Below are 19,597 nucleotides of genomic sequence, written 5' to 3'. Positions count from 1 at the left end.
TTCACATAATATCAAAATTCATAGCATTTTCATAAGATGTCTCTAATTTTTGCAGTCCTACATTTATTCAGTAGGTAGATAATCCTTATTATCATCATAAGATTGGAACTCATGGTCGTTTAATGAATGATTCCTACAAGAATTATGAATAGTCATAGATGCCACCTCAATTTTAAATTGTTTATTGTGAGGAAAACTTGGAATATAATTCAACATATTCTATCTATTTTTGTAAACTCCAAATGTTCTCTCAATAGTGCAAATGATCAGTGATGAATGTGCATGATTAAACATTTCATGTATACCCATCCATGACTGGTTACCATGATGAAAGTCTTGTAGATGATATCATTCACTTCTATATGTCTCCATGTATCCATTCATGTGAGGATATCTAGCATCTACTAAATAATATTTACTTGCATATATACATTAATCTATCTAATATAGTTCACGTTCTTATAATTTATCTAATATAGAGGTCCAATAAGATTCATTTACAACATACTAATGTTTAGCAGCCATTGTTAATTATAACACTATGAAAATATATATATCGATATCATTGATTTTCTCTTTTTTCGCCATAATCACCTGTAATCTTGAGTAGTGACTCCATCATTTTTTTTTCCATTTATGTAAAATAAAAAAATAAAGATGCAATGCTTAAGGACAAAACATCACTAAAAATAAAACTACATAATCTTAAAAAACTCAACCATTAAAAAGATAAATCTCAACAATTTCTTGAATAATTTATTATTATAAAACATTAAAAAGAGAGATTTATATATATTGCCCTCCCAAGTATCTCACTCTTATGGTCGTTATAATTTCTAGATTTAACGGATAGGGTATATATATATTCTATAAATTCTGATGAACGAGAATTTCAGCATCCTTAGAGTAACCACTTTTCTTTTTTTCTAATGGATAGTTAACGACCAGAGTGTGTGCCGTCTAATGATAGAGCGGGGAGTAGTCAACTATAATATTTTGTTGTATAAGATGCATGTATACAGAATATATGTCAACTATTAGATTTCTTAATTTGTCAATTTAAAGTATATATAGGATGAAAATTTATATTTGAGTCGATAAAGTGTTGGGTTTGTAGAGTCTGGTTCATTCTTATGGCGGCCCGATTTCATGACTCGATCCGACAAAGATTTGTCGCAATTTTTTGGTAGAGTTTCAATGAGACTTAGGCCAATAGGCCCAAGCTTAAACGAACATGGACAAACCTCATGGGGGTTCAAGGGAAAAATTCTTGACCCAATTTGGGACTCGAGAAACGTCAAACTGAAAGTTCACGCGACAGGTAACTTGAGCAAAACTCAGGCAGAGAGTTTGCTCGACACTCGCTTAACATGTCACTCGAACGAATAATGCGATAATTGAAAATTTTAGACTTCCGTCATGTAACCATTTGAATGGTATGGCCGTTTTGAGCATTATAATTTAACTCCACATTGTACTTTGACATTCCTCAAGATATAAAATCCTCTACAGTTTTGTGTACATAAATTTTTGCATCGTGTAATTAATTTCTTGTTTTACTTTATTTTTCTTGCATAGTTTTTCACAGCATGATCATGAGACTCATTACTGTTCAAATCCTTTTTTAATGAGAATTTACGTACTTGATTGTTCGTGTCTCATGTCCGTGAAATATTTCGTGCCTTCAGCATTTTCCTTCCGAAATTAGTTAGGAGGTGTCACACAAACTGTAATATAGTTAAGGGCAGAAGACAAAATGCAAGAAGAACTAAAAGTGGAATAGGATTGTTTCTTCTTTCTTTCTTCTTTCTACTTACCTACAAATAACTAAACTAAATACAAAAGGAATGGCCATTAATGATTCCTAAACTGGGTCATGAGACTTGATTCACATGATTAATTCTACTTAATTCATGTTAGCCATCAGTTCCCATTCCTAGAGGGAATGTTTTTGTCACTAACAGTAATTGGAATCCTTCTGCATCTTCATGCATACAAAGGGTGCAGAAATTGGACTAGTACTTCTCTAATTGGGACACTGGGAAATCAGCAAAGAGAGAATGTCCAAGCTCACCTTTTCGTCAAGGTTACCATACAAAAGAATGCCAGGACACGGCAAACTATACCAGCAAGAATGAGGAAAAGTAGACAAAAAGCCCAGTCATGAAGATCATAGCCACTTTGCATTAAATAACTGCAACGAGTTATCAGCCACACCCCAGAATACCTGACAAGCAGATGATAAAACTGTTATATGGTAAAATTTACAAGGTAAGGCAATTAACTTGAAATGTATAATCATAACAATAATTCTCCAAGCTATATCAGAATCCTATGCCAGTTGTAAGAGTTTATTATGTTTCACATTTTTCCCTAAATGCATTTAATTTGTGTCCATATCTTGCAAAATTACAGGAGCCTAACCTGTTGCAGCAGATCAGGAGAAAATTATAGCTTTCATGCAAAAACTTGAACCTTCAAAGAACAAGTTCAATGAGAAAATGATAAACCAAACACAGGTTCTAAGTAGGGGTATGACTACTTAGAGCTACCTCACCAATACCAAAAGATCTACCTTAGATCTAAATAGATACGTGCCGGTTTTTATCCATGGCTTGTTTTATGATGTTATAGTAGTAAGAATAAATAAGAAAGAGAATAACTGAGATTTAGGAAAGGAAGACAAAAAATTCACCCTTCATGTCTTGTATTTCTCTTATCTTGCTTCTCAATATAAATCAGATCTCCTGGCATAGTTTCATTAGTTATGGTTGTCAAAGGAAACCTTAGACCTTTTTTTCTCTCTCCTAAGACATATTCGTTAATAAGTTAATTTTTTTCTAATAACAAGTGTCTACTTCTAAGCAACCTCTGTAAAACCTGGCAAACTGCAATGGAGCAGATTTTACTTTTGTAAACCAAAGGCAGCCTTAAGGAAGTGAACATATGACCTAAAATCAACAAAATATAACATAAAAGAAGCACATGTTAAAGAACTCCCCACTAGCATTCAGTTTGCTCCACTTACATGTCTAAAATTGCAATCTTGAGCACTATATCCCAAATAAAATATTTAATGATGATAGTATTCCATATAATATCAAGCAACAATGCCAACAAAGGTTTAAGTAAATTCTGGCTGAATCCCCCATCAATAGTGTCCATGTTTCCAAATATACGTCCATGCATGCACCAGGATGCTTTGTGCATGTCTGAATCAGCATGCCTTAAGGGAGAGAGAGATGGGAGAGATATAAGAACAAGAGTTCCCCAGCTAGGATGTATCTTGCCACCCCAGCCCTTGGTTGGCCGTAAGGGATGGCTGGTCACACCACAAATGGGGTGGTTGGGCCTCCCCTTGTGGGTGGCTGTCCACCTGTTTTTTGTTGTTTTATTTTAATTTTAATTTTTTAATTTTTTTGGTGTTGTGTTTTTTTATATGACTTTCAATAATAAGTTGATGAGTAAGCTTTTTATTAGAGGGTGTAAAGGAATTGGTTTGCACCAGATCTTGATTAGAGTTAAATTCTAAGAACAAACCTTTTGGCATTTGAAATGACAAAAGCTTCTAAGGCCCACTTTGTGTAGCACAACTTTCCTAGGTACTTGAGAAATCGATTGTCGTTTTCTTGAACTGCTATAAGAGTTAAAACAACAGGAAGAATCGCAGACCACTGCAAGAGGAAAAGAAAAGGGATATTAGCCCTTAAAAGTACAATTGAAGTGAAAAGGGATACGAGTTCATATGCATTGAGTTGATTGGTGTATATACCAGTTGGGCAGGACTAGGTTCAAGGTAGATGGAAAGTATGTAAGCGATGCCAGTCACGCAGTAAACAAGGCAGACCAAAATAACGTAATTGTCTGTAAAAGATGATCTTGGATTGTTGAAGAAGTAGAACATTGATAGATAAAGCAAAGGCTTGATGAATGTATTGAAAAGTTCAACTGCATCTTTGGAGAGAAAATGGGCCAGACTGCTGATCCCTGATGCACTCTCTCTCCAATACTGTAATTTGTCCAGAGAGAATGTTCTCAAAGCTGAAATCTTGCATAGTAGTGCTACCAAAAAAAAAAAAATACAATTAAAAGCACACCATGAGAGATGAGATGTACAAAACATCAGTAAGTACAACCTAATGGAGAGGATAACTAAGGGGGTTTGGGAGTAAGACAGTTTAATCTCGTTGGCTTAAAAGAAAAACATGAAATAGATAACTAGTTTGTATTTTAAAACTTACAAACAGCAATGACGGTATAAGTATAGCCAAGGGACCCAAATGTTGCATCGCTCACTTTAGCAAGAGTTCCCAAGCAGGCTCCAGCAAGTAGTAAAATCATATAATCAATTGCTTGAACCCTAGCTTCACGTAGCCGCTGCTTACTAACCCTGAAAGATTTGAACATATACTATGACATTAGAGAAGCAAATTGGATTCTTGATAGAGAAGTCGATGAAGGATAAAAAAATCTTCTAGTTCTCAATTATAAATTACGAGTTCAATTTTCAAAAAAAATATTATGACTTAAATCTTCAAACATACCGCTTTAACAAACAAATCAGTTGCAAATATAAATCTCGAAGGAGCAAATACCTTGACATGTGGCCTCGGTTACGCAGTTCAGATGAGATGAGATGAGATGTTTTGTTGAAAGTTGAATAAAATATTATTAAAATATTATTTTTTAATATTATTTTTGTTTTGTGATTCGAAAAAGTTGAATTGTTTATTATATTTTGTGTGGGAGTTTAGGAAAGTTGTAATGATTATATGAGATAAGATGAAATGAGATAGTTTGTGTAACCAAACCAGCCTGATATAATATTCTACAATACACAATTCATGAAACTGAAAAGGGAGCAGAGACTGCCCCTTGTAAGCTAAAATTTTCCCAATGACAAAGTAGAGAAGTTGGTTGCTCATTTAGCTAATAACACAAGAATGGTGGAATATTATACCTCCCTAGAAAGTATCTGTACTGTCTGGCTACTCCAGGAGTTCTCCGGTTGGATAAGTCTTTAGACTTCAAAAAATTATGTTGTATACGATCTCGTTTTGTCTCAACATTAAACTTCATATCCTCCCACAAATCTCCAGCGAAAGATTGTTCAGTATTACTAGCTTCATCATCACCAGGATTTGAGTCATTAGTTGAGGACATTGCAGCAAGTCCATCAGCATATTGCAGCATATCTGCGGGTACTCTGTATCCATTTTTAAGCATCCATCTAACTGGAAGCTGTTCACGAGTCACACCTGAGCTTGGTTTCACTATACCTTCCAAAATGTCGATGAAGTGGTCTGGAGGATTAACACGCTCTGGTACGTTGATGCCAAGGCCAGCAAAGTATTCTTCAACTTTCTTTGCAGATCCATGATATGCAGTAAGACCGCCTTTGGCTAAAAGTATCAAATCATCAAACATCTTGAACAAAGCATAGCTGTATGGGAAGACAGAAAAAAAAAAACAGAAATGAATCAACCACAATATTTATGTGGTTCTCGTAAATCTTTAAAAGGAAGAGATCAAAACAATGCCTATAAGTGATCCCCCCCGCCCCTTCCCTTTACTGGGATTTCCAATTAGTGGTATTTGTTAGGCTACTGAGCAAGATAAGAAGGTGTTTTTGAAAACATACAACTACTTGAAATAGTCAGATAATTTTGGTTTCCAACCCTTATATATTGTTTTACCTTTGATCTCTTATGAAACATTACATTTCAGTTATGTCATGTAACACTCGCTGCAAACCCAAAATAATGATGCAATTTGTACACGTTTGATGGAGACTCGGTTATATACAAATTGATGAGGCTCAACAGTGATGGACTTGATTTTAACATCTTGATTCAACAAAATCTCTCAGAATTTGATTTCAAGTTCTCCTTATGTTTCCATAAACCTAATGCAATTGGCCTATTGAATAAACTGTTCACAAAATTGTGTTCATTCATGCCGCTAAAAGCTTCTCCCCCCACCGCTCACTTTATTACTTGTTCTTCCTTCTCTGTCTGCCCAAAGAAACTCTCATGCTAATGTTTCTGAAGAATGCTCATGCAGGAGTCCCCAATCATGCAATGAACATAAGCGGGAAAAATAAGGAACTTGTTGCATAGAAAAATGAATTCTACAGAAAACAGAATACTTTTGTTTAAAATTTCATTTCTATAGTAAATATAAGTATCTAGACACTTTTTTGCCTTAAAAGCTTGTACGAGGTGATGCACCTAGCAATTTACAAATAAAAAGGGGACAAAAACAAAAGGTAAATAGAGGGTCCCATCATCAATTCTGTTACAAAGAGAATTATTTTTTGTTGGGAATTTCATTTCGACCAGGAAGGCATATACACAGAGAGAGAGAGATGGAACTTACCTGGGTTGGTGAACTACCATGCAGATGTTTACCCCTTCAAGAGCTTCACGGCGAAGTGCTCTAAGAAGTAGCAGGGAAGATGAACTATCTAGACCAGTTGTGGGCTCATCCAAGATCAACAATGAAGGTTCCATGACCATCTCTAGGCCAACATTTACACGTTTCCGCTGGCCTCCAGAGATTCCTCGCTTCTCCACTGTTCCGACTAGGGAATCTCTCACTGCTTGAAGTCCTAAACACTCGATGACTCTTTCAATAACCAGAACCTTATCAGGTTTGGGCATGTCAGCTGATAGTCTGCAGCATCAAGTAATGCAGCGAAAGAAATGAAATAAAAATGTTAATGGAACTAACTAAACAGTAGGTAATGATCCATTTAATCAGGAAGTCAAATTGTAATGTTAAGCAGCAGCAGCAGCGGCAACAAACAAGATATGTAACTTTAAACTACCACAAGGGAAACCTATTTTTTGGTTTACATGACATATCATGTTAACAACAATGTGAACTTGTAAGGTGTCTTGTAACTTTAAACTACCATAAGGGGAACATATTGTTTGGTTTACATGACATATCATGTTATCAACAATGTGAACTTGTAAGGTGAATCATTTGAAATAAAATTTCTAGGATCGCCATGTAGGTATATAGCTCTGTGTTGAAAATATAGAGGCATATTTAGAACTTGCCGGGCACTTCCCCAAGTGAGCTTGATTCTAAGTTCTGGAGTTTGTCACCCTGATTTATCCCAGGATACAGAAGTTATCTTTGACATGCATCTATTTATTGGAGTTAATATCGGTATCATAGAAAATCATATTTCCTGCGGGGTAGGGGTAGCAAAATCCCTTGCTAAAACCACAAACATGGAGAAAGATGTACTTGTTAGATCATTTTTAGAACTCAGTAAATCCTTTTAGGAAGATGTATATTTGACAGATTCAAGGGGCACGTGATCAATTTTGACGATCACACAAGACAAGACATTTGATCAGGTGCTTAGTCCTTGAGCTTATTCTATTTCAATATATCTTTCCCAGAATCTTTTGCACGCCTTTTCCTGATAAGAAGTATATCCTGATATAGAAATCTTTGACATAGGTGATATTGAATGATGAACTAATAATGGATTCCACCTATGAAATTCAAGAATGACAAGGATGGTGTACTTAAAAAGCATGGCAAATATATGTACCTGCACCTTGCACTGAATCGCAGATTCTCCTCCACTGTCAAGTTCCCATGCACAATATCATCTTGTGGCACAAAACCAATAATTTTCTTATATGATTGCATGGATTCAACTTTTCCATTTATAAGAATTAAACCTGACATGTTGCATCCAGTAACCTTTCCGGCCAAAGCAGAAAGAAATGTCGTCTTTCCAGCTCCTGATGGACCCATGACAGCCGAAACTCGACCGGGCATGAATTTCCCTGTGACACACCTAAGCAAATGTTTCTTTTTCCCTTTTAAAGTAAGAGTTAGATCTTTGAACGCCACCTCAATCATAGGCCTAGTTCTGATTTCACCACCAGCAGCCATCGAGATTACTCCTGAGAATGTCAAGTTCTTGTTCTCCTGTTGCATAGCTTTCTCCTTCTCTATTTGACCATATGCATACTTAAAAATTTGGCTGTGAGTACTCAATTGTTTACCTTTTGGCATATTCTTCTTTAGATTTTTGTCTCCAATCTCCAGATGAAAACCCTCATTACTATCTGGATTTTCCTCAAGAGAATGCAACATTTTTGTGAGGTTACTTGGTTCCTTTTTCTTTCCTTTGGAAGTGCCAGATGATTGTGCAGATGTACTTGAAGAACCTAGAGGCAAAGGTGGTAATCGAGCATCATCTTTTCCAGGTTTAGCTTGACCAAGAACCATCATCTGTTCTGGCTGCCTTACAGATTTTTTACGAGAAAAAGTCCGGGATAAATGTTCTTGCAAACCCCCTGCACTCTTCTTGGCAATATCTTTTGCAGATTTCCATCTTTCTCGTGCCTGTGCAGTTTCTCGTGCGTGTCTGGCCGCAGCTTCCCTAGATTTAGCCTGTCTTCTTTCTCGAGTGGAGAGAACTTGATCAGAACAGTTGTATATAAAGAGCAGCAGAGTACATAATGCAACCTGTATAGGCAAGTAAACAATATCAAATTCAAGAGACAGGACTCATGTTAGATAGAATCCTAGTAAACAGATCTTAAAAGAATAGATACACATTTACTTACAAGAAGCATGACACCGTAGGCATGAATATTTTGGTTTGCTGTGTTTGGATTACAGGTCGTCAACTTGAAGCACACTGCAAAAGGTTAATAAGAATCAAAATCTCAAAAACCAAAGATACTGAGAAAATTTGCTGTAGTGCACTACATATCAATTTAAAGAGGCAACATAGCTAGGAGGAATAATCAACGAATAGGTTTACATTTGAGACAAAAGATATGGCATCTAACTGAAGTTTTCATTATATATAATACGCACCCCAGATTTAGAATGAGAGGGTGGGGATTCTAATCCTATATTACATAGGAGGGAGAAGTTCTTACAGTTTATAATGATTCCAAGTGGTTCAAATTGTAACGTTGACTACTCCTTTTAGAGTATATATAAGCCCGTATATGGCTTAGGTTTTTTTTGGGACTGTTACAAATGGGATCATAGCCAATCCCAACTAGAAGTGTGAGACTTGAACCTTGTCACTTTCAACCTAATGAGAATGTAAAATTTAAGAGGAGATTGTAATGCCTTTGATTTAGCACAACGGGGTAGTGAATAAGATCACACATCACGTAGAGGGAAAGTTGTTACTGCTGTTTATAATGATTCTTAAGGGTTTTCACCTCCCTAAGAGATCTTTTAAGAAGGGGTGTAACACGAGTACTTTCTAGGAGGTCACTCATTCTAATACTACACTGGCCCTAAAACTCTTAACCGCATAGTTTTGATGAGATCAGGTGCATTGATACTGATATGATCACCTCCCTAAGAGATTTGACATCCTGAAACCTTATTAATTGTTTGACATAATATTTTCAGACAGGTATGAAAATCACAACTAGGCTGGATTATGAATGAATTCTATACTCTAATGAGCACTGACAAGGATTTGGCACAAGAGTCTTCATTTCTAACTAATTATCTTAACAGCAAATGGGATAGATATGGTGGGAAAAAAGCAGCTTGAGGAAAATTCGCTTGCGAACAGATTATAAATATAACAATAAGTGAACTTTTTTATACAAGTGAAGAACTAAGATCAGTGCCATGTTACATGGAAGAAGCTAATGAGATTAAAAAAAACTTTACATTTTTCAGAAGTGGAGCCCATCCTGCAGTAATGTCTGAAATTGCAAGAGAAAATCATTTTAGTACAGATAGATTCTGAGAACCAATTAAACAGTTGCACTATATGATAAATTCATGCACCAAATTAGAAAAATTAAAATTAACTTAAAAGTTGATTATAATGATTGAGATCTCGTGTCATGTTAAGAATGAGGAAAGAGCTGTAAGTTCTGGGATAATCACTACCCACTCCTGCAAGGAACTTCGCGTATGGTAGTTGGACAATATGACCCTGGTGAACAGAAAATTTCATTGCTCCTCTCAACGTCAGCCCAGATATCAGCACCACCACAAGTATGATTGGCAGTTCCAGGAGGTATTTGATAGCTGTATCTGCATATTGTTTCTACCAGTGAATATCAGTGTGTTAGAATATAATTTAAATCGTTAATTTTCCTCCCATTAGCTTAGCTTAAGCTTTTTTGGATAAATGGTGATATGGTACCAGAACTATTTCACTTCATTTAGGACTGATTTGGAGATAAAGATAGTTTTAGATAAAAGATAAAATTTTAAAAAAAAATATTATTTTTTAATATTATTATTATTTTAAAATTTAAAAAAATTAAATTATTTATTATATTTTATATGAAATACGCGAGAATGATAGAATGTAATTCAAATAATTATATTTACCTCCTCTGAAACTAAATTTTTATTCTCACATTAACTTAAGATTTTTGGAATATTAAGTGATAATTAAGAATGTCAAAGATGGGACATGAAACTTACGGGTCGCAGATTCCGGTCGTTTTATTTAGTTTTGCAAGTGGACAATAAGAACCTAATGGGCAAGCTTCATGCAGAAGAAATGAGAGAAAAAAAAAATGGTGTTAGTTACAGCTCAATCTCAACAGTGACAACAACATGTTTCGTGGTTTTCACATACTTACGTATCATGCAAGTAATACCCTGGGGACAGAAGAAACCCTCGCAACAAGGCTGACAGTCGTGAGTTCTTGAAGGCATTGCTTTTGAGTTCTTGAGGTCAACATGATTCTGGTCTTGGCCAACACTACAACCCCAACCTGGCTCACATCCAGAAACCCATGAACTCAAATTGCAGTTCTTGTTAGGTTTTAAGTAATTGTCCTCGGCTGCCCCTCTTTCAAACAAACTTTTGAAGTAGAATCTTAATTCCGCTGCTGTACATAGTCTCTGTGTGAGGTCTCCTGTTGATCACATCCAACGTTCCATTCCAAAGTAGGTAAAGGTGTAAGTTGTACAAATTCGTTTGGGGGATGTAGTCAACAAATAATGATAATTACATGATAATATATAAGATCAGATTATTTAGCATTTAAACTTTTTAGCCTCGTTTGTTTTTACAGATGAGATGAATTGATATGAAAGTTAAAAATTAAATAAAATATTGTTAAAATATATTTTTTTAATATTATTTTTATTTTAAGATTTAAAAAAGTTAAATTTTTTATTTTATTTTATGTGTGAATTTGAAAAAGTTGTAATAATTATATGAGATGAAATGAATTGAAAAATTTTATGAAAACAAACGAGGCTGGAAATTTTTTTTTTTTAAAGAAAGAAGATGGTACTCTAATTTTATTAATAACCCTTATTTATGACGGAAGAAAACCGTAATTACAACGAGACTGAAACCTTGATGAGGTTGGCAAGTAAAAGAAAAAAAGCCATAATAGGAGTTCAAACCACTAAGAAAAATATTGTTCTTCATCTTGAATTTTATTATTCCCAATCATACTAAATGATTTGTCACATTTTCAATAACTTTTTATCTACGTGGTTGACTTGTGAAACTACTTAAAACGTATCACATCAATGATAAGATTGAGGATGCTAAGATTCACGATTGTAGCATTGCTCAACAATCAGATGCATGGGAGGGAAGGGAGATAGATGTATAATTGGAAAAGGTTACTGTCCTCATAGATTTGAGAATGAAACGAGCAACTGTGATAGTAATTTTCTCTTAAACAAAATATTTTACCGGAATATTGATGCTGTGAATATAAGTCCAAAAAAAAAGTCCAAAAGCCTCATTTGCCATTCATCAAATAAAGTAAATTCATTTTGAAAAAGGCCAAAGACTCGTACCTTTAGTCTTCTTGATACAATTTGTCAAAAAATCCAATTTCCCAGCAAAATTAAATGCACCATGCCAATCGACATCCCTGAAAGAAGAAAATCAGAAAGAAAAATGTACGATAAAAGCACCAAATTGCTGTAAAAATTTCATCAAATCACTCACACATCCTTTATGCAGAATCCCAAATTCTCTTTGATGTCTTGGCTCAAAATTTTGGTGAGATTCGAAAGCCGACCATAGATGAGCTGTGTCACAATTGGAAGCACAGCCGGATTACCAGTCTGACTATAGTCATTTCCATCCACACATTGAATGCACGGCAACAAACTTAAGCCAACAATGATGTACAACGTCAAAACATGAGGAATCCAATAGACATGAATCCTGGATTCCTTCAGTGCCATTGCTGGAACGTCTCCAAATCACAAATTCAAGGAACACCGCCCAAGTAACAATTGTAAATAGAATTCTTGAATTACAAAAATCCAAATTCAGGCTTGTCAAATAATGGTTAACCATAGCATCGTTGCTATATGTAAACTTGAATTGTACTAATTCTAAAACGAATTTAACTTTAGTTTTGGAACAAAACCAAACAATAGAGTAATGGGAGATCGGAATGTAGATTGAATGTTAAGAAACTTGTTGATGAACAACGAGGGAGGTTGAACTTCTGGTCAATGGTGTTGTGAGAAGTCTTGGGGGGCTTGGAAGGTCCAAACTTTGAGATGAAGAAATGGCAGGGAGGAATGAGTGGCTAAATTGAAGGAGCAAGAAGTCTTTAGGACGCTCTATTTATTAAAGTTTTAGATTAAAGGAACAACGTAACAACCAAATGACGTGGCAATACCATTTAGCACTCCTTTTTGAAAATTTTTCAGTTTTATTTCTTTTCTTTTAAACCCGATATTTTATTCAAACAATGTAGTTTCAGAATGAAAAAAAAAAAAAAAGCAATCCTTATTGAATAAAGGTAGCAACAATATTCGAACAGGTCCATACTTAAACAATTGAATGTGATTATATTTGACAGTTTTAGCAAACTTGTTTCGAACAAGTTTAATATAAGTCTAAAAAAAATATTAGTTCAAAATGTGATTCCTTTGATGTTTGTACTATGATTCAACCATCTTTGTCATTTTGTACAAGATCAATAGACATAACATTGAAATTCTTGTGCTCTTGTTGGTTGAATCATCCATTCATTTTGTAAAACTTGTTCTACAACATTTTTTATATATGGCAAATGTTCCTGGGAAAAAAGAAGATTAATAGGTTTGAATGATTCATAAAAGCTTAAGGAACTTATATATTGAAAATTCAAGTGTTGTAAATTGATACAAGTCTTAGAATTCAATGTTTTTAATTAAATTTTTATGCATGGTATAAATTAAAATAAAACCGGTACAAGACATAAATATGTAAAAATCAAATAAAATGATTTTTATTATAATTTAGTTTTAATAGTTTTATTTCTAATATAAATTTCAATGTAGTTATAGAAAATATAGTAAATATCTCAAAATTACAAACTAGACTTTTTTTATTCCAGACAATAAAGTAACAAAAAACAAGAAAGCATATCTGGTCAATATTATTCATAAACTCAGAACAATCCAATACTTCTTCTGCAATTTCACCAAATATAACAACAACTAATTTTCTTGTACCATCGTCAAGTTCAACATATGCTCGGTAGTTATAAATATGATGAAAATATAATTTTAAGTTAAAATCAATAAAAACTATAAATTAAATATGTCACATAAATTATGAAAACAAAAGTTTGAAAGATACATACCATGGTTGGGAAATACTTTGGTGTTTGCAATGGTAACAAATGAAACTTTCATTGTGTTCATACTCAGTTCCTTTGTTACAACCAATACATGACATGTAGAAAAATAGCTGTCGGAGATTAATGATAATTATCTTCACCTTTATCTTAAATTTTGCTTTCTACATTATATTAGAAATAATTTTTTAGATGAAGTGATTGTATAAATATTTAAATTTGTAATTAAGAATATGATTTTACCGTTATGGGTTGCAAAATTTTCATCAACTCAGCAACATCAGAATTCTTGATTATTTCTCGAATACCAACAAAAGATAGAGATGTAGGTGGGTATTTCAAGCATTTTGTAATAATACTTTCAAGTAATGAATCATTAATGACTGCACTTAAAATTCATAAAAAAAATGAAATATAAGAAAGAAAAGTATGGAAATGCAGTTAATATTCATGTGGCTAAAGATTTACATTTTAAGTAAATAATATAAATGCATTAATAAATAATCACTAATTTGTGAGGGTTACCATTATTGCAATAAAGTTGCCTCAAGAATATGAAGATTGATTGTAAATACACTTGATGGACGTGATGAAAGAGATAATCTTTCATTGGAAATAGAAATCATGATTAATGCAAGTATACTTGATATAAGCAAAATATAAGGCTGTTAATTATTTTAATATCATTGTAAGAACCAACTTTTATCCTTGTTCCAAGCATAACTAGCTTAGCTCCAATTATTTCAGAGATTTTTTGGCATTCATCTTGTACAAATCGACCCCATATTATTAAACATATGAGGTTTAAACTACAAAATTAAAAAAAGAAAAGAATTAACAGAACATGGAACAAATTAAGAGCGAAGTCTAATTGGAACATGAGGTTTATTAACCTTTGATCAATAACATATATTTCATGAATAGTTGTTGGTCTGTACATTGAAGTTATCTCTCTGCATGGCTTGATATGAATTGCAACAGCTAAAACATCTAATAGATAACATTCAAATTATTAATGTATTTATAGAAAAACATTCAAAAATAAAAAGTAAATTACCTATTTTTGCAATTGAATCTTTGTAACAATCTAATTCATTACACAGAATGAACTGATACTTTGGTGGCTCCAATTGTTCTTCATGATCTGGAACTTTCTCAATTATTATTCTAGAATTTAAAATCCATTGGTAATGATGTGTTTCATTTTATGCTTTAGATCTAATGGTTTCACAAATGCATTGTTGATATAATATGATCGAAAAATGTGCAAAATGTCATCTCGTGAGTCAAGATCTTTACCAAACATTGTAGCTTACAGTCAATTTCTCTATTTAACATAAAATATTGTAACAAATAATTTGTTATAAAAGATTGCAATGAATAATTTAGTGTAATAAATTTGTTTGATTTGAAGTTATTCTTAGGTTTTAAAAAAATTAATATTTTTTGAAATATGTGCTATAAAGAAAACTAAACAAACACAACATCATTGATGTTTGTATAATATGAAAAAAGGAAAAAGAAAAAAAATGCAGCGTTAAAACACAACAAATCATGACTAAAAAATGGTTACAAGAAGAGGATGTAAAAATAAAAAATTTTCTTGTTAGGTTGTAGAACATAAAGAAAAAAAAAAAGACAATAGATATAAATAAATACTATACATTTGAATCAATTAATGTTAGAGTTTGGTACTTCACTGGTGAGCATTGCTCTGTTTGTTTGAGTGACTTGTCTGCAACGATCATTTTAATTTTCCAGTTCTTTGTAATTGGAGTGATATCTTTCACTGATGCATAAATTATCCGTATCTTCAAAGATATTAAATGTGTAATCATAGTAAACCCAATAGTAAAAAAAAAATTCTAAAGTAATTAGGAATTGAATAAATTAAGTTATAAAATACTAAATACATAGAAAAAATAATTAAATTAAATATGCAATTTTGTGTAATTAATTGAAGTCAAGTTATATAATTGAATATAGTTACCTGTACAACACAACTACAAACATGTCAATCTTAATAATTTTGTATAAACAATATTTTTTGTATAGTTCTTTTCAGATCATTCAGTCGACGGTGGCCCTATCAAAATCCTTACTATAGATGCAGTCTTGGCTCTTGATAAACCGACATATAATTGACCATGTGAAAAAAAAAAAGGTTGAGGTAAATATATCCCAATAACATCATTATGTAGATGTAGATTCCAATTTTTATCCAGTACTTTTGCTGATATAATCTCATCAAAAGATTCAGGTGCATATAATTTGCAATTTTAATGTAAGATAATTAAGAAATGTGCATGCATAAGTCCTATTTTTTGGTGCTCAATAATATAGGCATATGCTTACTTTCCCAAATATTTGCAGCTTGAATGAAAACTCGAGAAATCAAATTAGGACGATTTTGAGTCTCTTCATGTGGTCTCAATTCATTTGAAATTTTTTACCACTTTGGATTGCACGTTATTGTCAAGAAAAGTTTTGGTTTACCATAATGCTGAACTAAAACCATTGTTTCCATATATTTTTTTCACATATCTCTTAGACCTCCAATAAAATATGAACGCAGAAAAATACCTTTTCCAATGTTAGAAGCATTAGTTTCTCCAAGGGATAATAGTATCAATAATGCCTTGATATAACTCAGATTGAGTATGTTGTTGATTGCTAAGGAAATAATCTAATTTTGACGTCTCAATCTTAACAAATATTTCAACAATAAATTGTTGTAACAAACAGCTAGACAACAATAAAATAGACTCTTACCCTTAGTTTTCTTAATACGATTTGTCAAGAAATCCATCTTTCTAGCAAAATTGAATGCTCCATGCCAATCGACATCCCTGAAAGAAAAAAATCAGAACGAAACATGTATGATAAAAGCATCAAATTGCTGTAAAAACTTCATCAAATCACTCATACATCCTTTATGTAGAATCCCAAATTCTCTTTGATGTCTTGGCTCAAAATTTTGGTGAGATTCGAAAGTCGACCGTAGATGAACTGCATCACAATTGGAAGCACAACAGGGTTACTAGTTTAACTGTAGTCATCCCCATCCACACATTGAATGCATGGCAACAAACTTAAGCCAACAATGATGTACAACAAAACATGAGGAATCCAACAGACATGAATCTTGGATTCACTCAATGCCATTGCTCGAACATCTCCAAATCACAAATTCAAGGAAAACCACCCAAGTAACAATTCTAAATAGAATTATTGAATTGCACAAATCCAAATTTAGGCTTGTCAAATAATGGTTAACCATAGCATCCTTGTTACTTCTAGAATGAATTTAACTTTAGTTTTGGAACAAAACCAAACAATAAAGTAATGGGAGATCGGAATGCAGATTGAATGTTAAGAAACTTGTTGGTGAACAATGATGGAGGTTGAACTTCTAGTTAATGGTGTTGTGAGAAGTCTTAGGAGGCTTGAAAGGTCCAGACTTTGAGATGAAGAAATGACGGGGAGAAATTGCTTTAGGACACTATTTATTAAGGTTTCAGATTAAAGGAACAACATAACAACCGAATGACGTGGCAATACCACTCAACACTCATTTTTGAAAAATTTCCAGTTTTATTTCTTCTCTTTTCTTTTCAACCCCAATTCTGCCAAAACTCCATATTTAAGAACTCATTACATACTCAAATATTTTAGGGTAAGTGTGAATTTTTGTTTATAATCTAGATAGAGGTCCAAATTATTTTCCCATAAAAAATAAACACTTAAACAAACTTGACATTGTAAGATATTTTTTTAAGACATGGAAAAAAATTCGTCCCAAATAATGACTTTTTGAAGATGAATTTTAAATTTCATCTCTAAAGCAGTGAAAAGAAAGCTTCAAAATTGAAGGTATTCTATTCAAACAATGTATTTTCATAATGAAAAAAGAAATGCCATCTTTATTGAATAAAGATGACAACAATGTTCTTCCACTTCTATTTGTTTGTTCTTCAGTTTGCAACTCAATCCTCTCACCCTTCTCAATTATTTTTTTTTTCACTTTTTCGGCATTCTTCCTATTTTCTATTTTTTTTGTTGTTGTTTATGACTATTAATCTCCTATGATTAGCTAAAAAAATCTCTTGTTGTAGCTATTGGCTTACAAATTGTGTTGTTGGGTTGGAGGATTTATCTTCAGTCTTTAATTTTCACCAATTCTAAACCTTCTCAGGTAGACTACTTCATTCCATCAAACATACTATTGCTTAACTTACTAAAACCTCTCAAGCAACATTCACTATAAGAAAATTCACTTTTATTGACTATATAAACTCATCACTAAAGTTTTATTTTAAGTGAAAAAGATTGTAAATTTGTAACTAATATAACTTTTAATGGCCAGTATTATTACAATCATTTATACTGGTCGTCACAAATACATAGGCGGAAATATTTTTAGTCACATGAGAAAATAATTGTGATGACAATTTCAAAATTAGTAATGATTGCAATCGTCACCGTTAATACCTTAATTTGTACAACATGCCGAAAGGGAGGAAGGAATTATTCACAGCCCACGATAGCGTTTCGGGTTTTGATATGGAGCTCTTCGCATTCGTCTATAAAATAAATAGTGAATAAGTAAATAAAGAAAAATAAAAAGAGACACAAAGATTTACGTGATTTGACATAAAAGCCCACGTCCATAAGTTGTTTGGGGGTAAAATCTATTATGATTAATGATTTTACAATCTCTTATAGCCTCACATTTTTCATAGTATAATGGAGGAATTTAGTTTGGGTATAGAGTTGTCGTAGAGAGCCTCTGGTGAGTCCATGTGTGGTGGAGTTTGTATGTGGGAGATTCTATGAAGTTCGTCAGATTTGTGGGAGAACTTTTTTTTTTTTTAATAGGAAGGAGGACGACACCTTCAAACTTTAATTGAATCAAACCCTCACTTATGACAGAGGAAAACTTAAATAACCAAATCTACTATCAAAACCTTACAATCAATTACTCTTATAATACCATACCATCCCAACCAATCAAAACCCAAGCCCAAAATCAAAATCTAAAATTTGGCAAACTAAGATAATCCAATCTAAGCAAACCTCTCACACGGTGAGGCAAATCATCAGTACCCATGTATGTACAATTCTTCCCCTCCTCCCCCTGCCTAGCCAGATAATTTGCCACTTTATTCCCTTCCCTAAATTGTTGGCCAATAGTGTATTCAAAGCCAAGAATAGCCTTATTGAGTTCTTCCCAAAAGTCCCATAAATACTAAACTGTACAAGAAGCAACTCTCAGCCCCTATACAACCACAAACAATGCGTTAAGGCATGTAGTTCGGCTTCGTTGTTCGTCCCATAACCAAACTTAGTCGAAAAAGTTGCCACTAGTTTTCCTCTAGTATTCCGCACCACCCTGCCCCCTCCACAACTACCAGGATTATTCCTACAAAAGCCATTTATTTTTAGCTTGAACCACCCATCCCTTGGTCTTTTCCATGAAAATTACAGAGGACGTCATTGCTGTACTTCCTACACTGGCACATCTAATGCATCAAGCAAGGCACAGTCCAAGCAAGAAATCACATTCACTTTCATTAATTTTTCAGAAATCTGCTGCAATCAATATTTTATCGAATGCCATACACTCTCCACCGACTGACATTTTCCTTCCATCCTGGCTAAACAACGTCATTGCCACAACTTCCAGGAAACTAAACAAGGCATTAATCCGACCAACACCCCCTTTATGATGATTTCTTCGCACATCGAAACCAATAACATACACGCATCCACCAGCTATTTGTACTTAAACAATTCACTCCTAAAGCAAGCACTGCTCTCCTCCATATCTCTTGGGCAAACTCCCTTGAACCAAGCACATGGTCCCTGTCCTCTATCTTACCCAAACAATAGCAATTACAGCGAGATGTTAGAGGGATACCGACATATTGCACTCTTGCATCCACTGGAAGACAATTGAATCTCGCTTTCTACATACAAACTGACATCTTCTTCGGTAAGAGCTTACTCCA

At 33.5% G+C, this 19,597-nt stretch overlaps 1 protein-coding gene across 1 annotated transcript; it reads right to left on the bottom strand.

Annotated features, from left to right (window-relative positions):
* Positions 1-1,783: 1,783 nt before the first annotated feature.
* On the bottom strand, positions 1,784-12,195 carry LOC121265853 (putative white-brown complex homolog protein 30). The gene is made up of 14 exons (XM_041169525.1): positions 11,954-12,195; positions 11,800-11,876; positions 10,617-10,901; positions 10,456-10,519; positions 9,910-10,056; positions 9,685-9,719; positions 8,604-8,677; positions 7,574-8,502; positions 6,379-6,675; positions 4,961-5,443; positions 4,242-4,390; positions 3,773-4,062; positions 3,541-3,674; positions 1,784-2,227 (listed from the first exon to the last, which is right to left on the bottom strand). The coding sequence occupies exons 1-14, from the start codon at positions 12,193-12,195 to the stop codon at positions 2,071-2,073; spliced, it is 3,363 nt and encodes a 1,120-aa protein (XP_041025459.1). The 3' UTR covers positions 1,784-2,070.
* Between the last annotated feature and the right edge of the window lie 7,402 nt (positions 12,196-19,597).

This window comes from Juglans microcarpa x Juglans regia, chromosome 5D, assembly GCF_004785595.1.
Source record: "Juglans microcarpa x Juglans regia isolate MS1-56 chromosome 5D, Jm3101_v1.0, whole genome shotgun sequence".
NCBI classification, from domain to species: Eukaryota; Viridiplantae; Streptophyta; class Magnoliopsida; order Fagales; family Juglandaceae; genus Juglans; species Juglans microcarpa x Juglans regia.
This window is presented reverse-complemented; position numbering and strand designations above follow the sequence as displayed.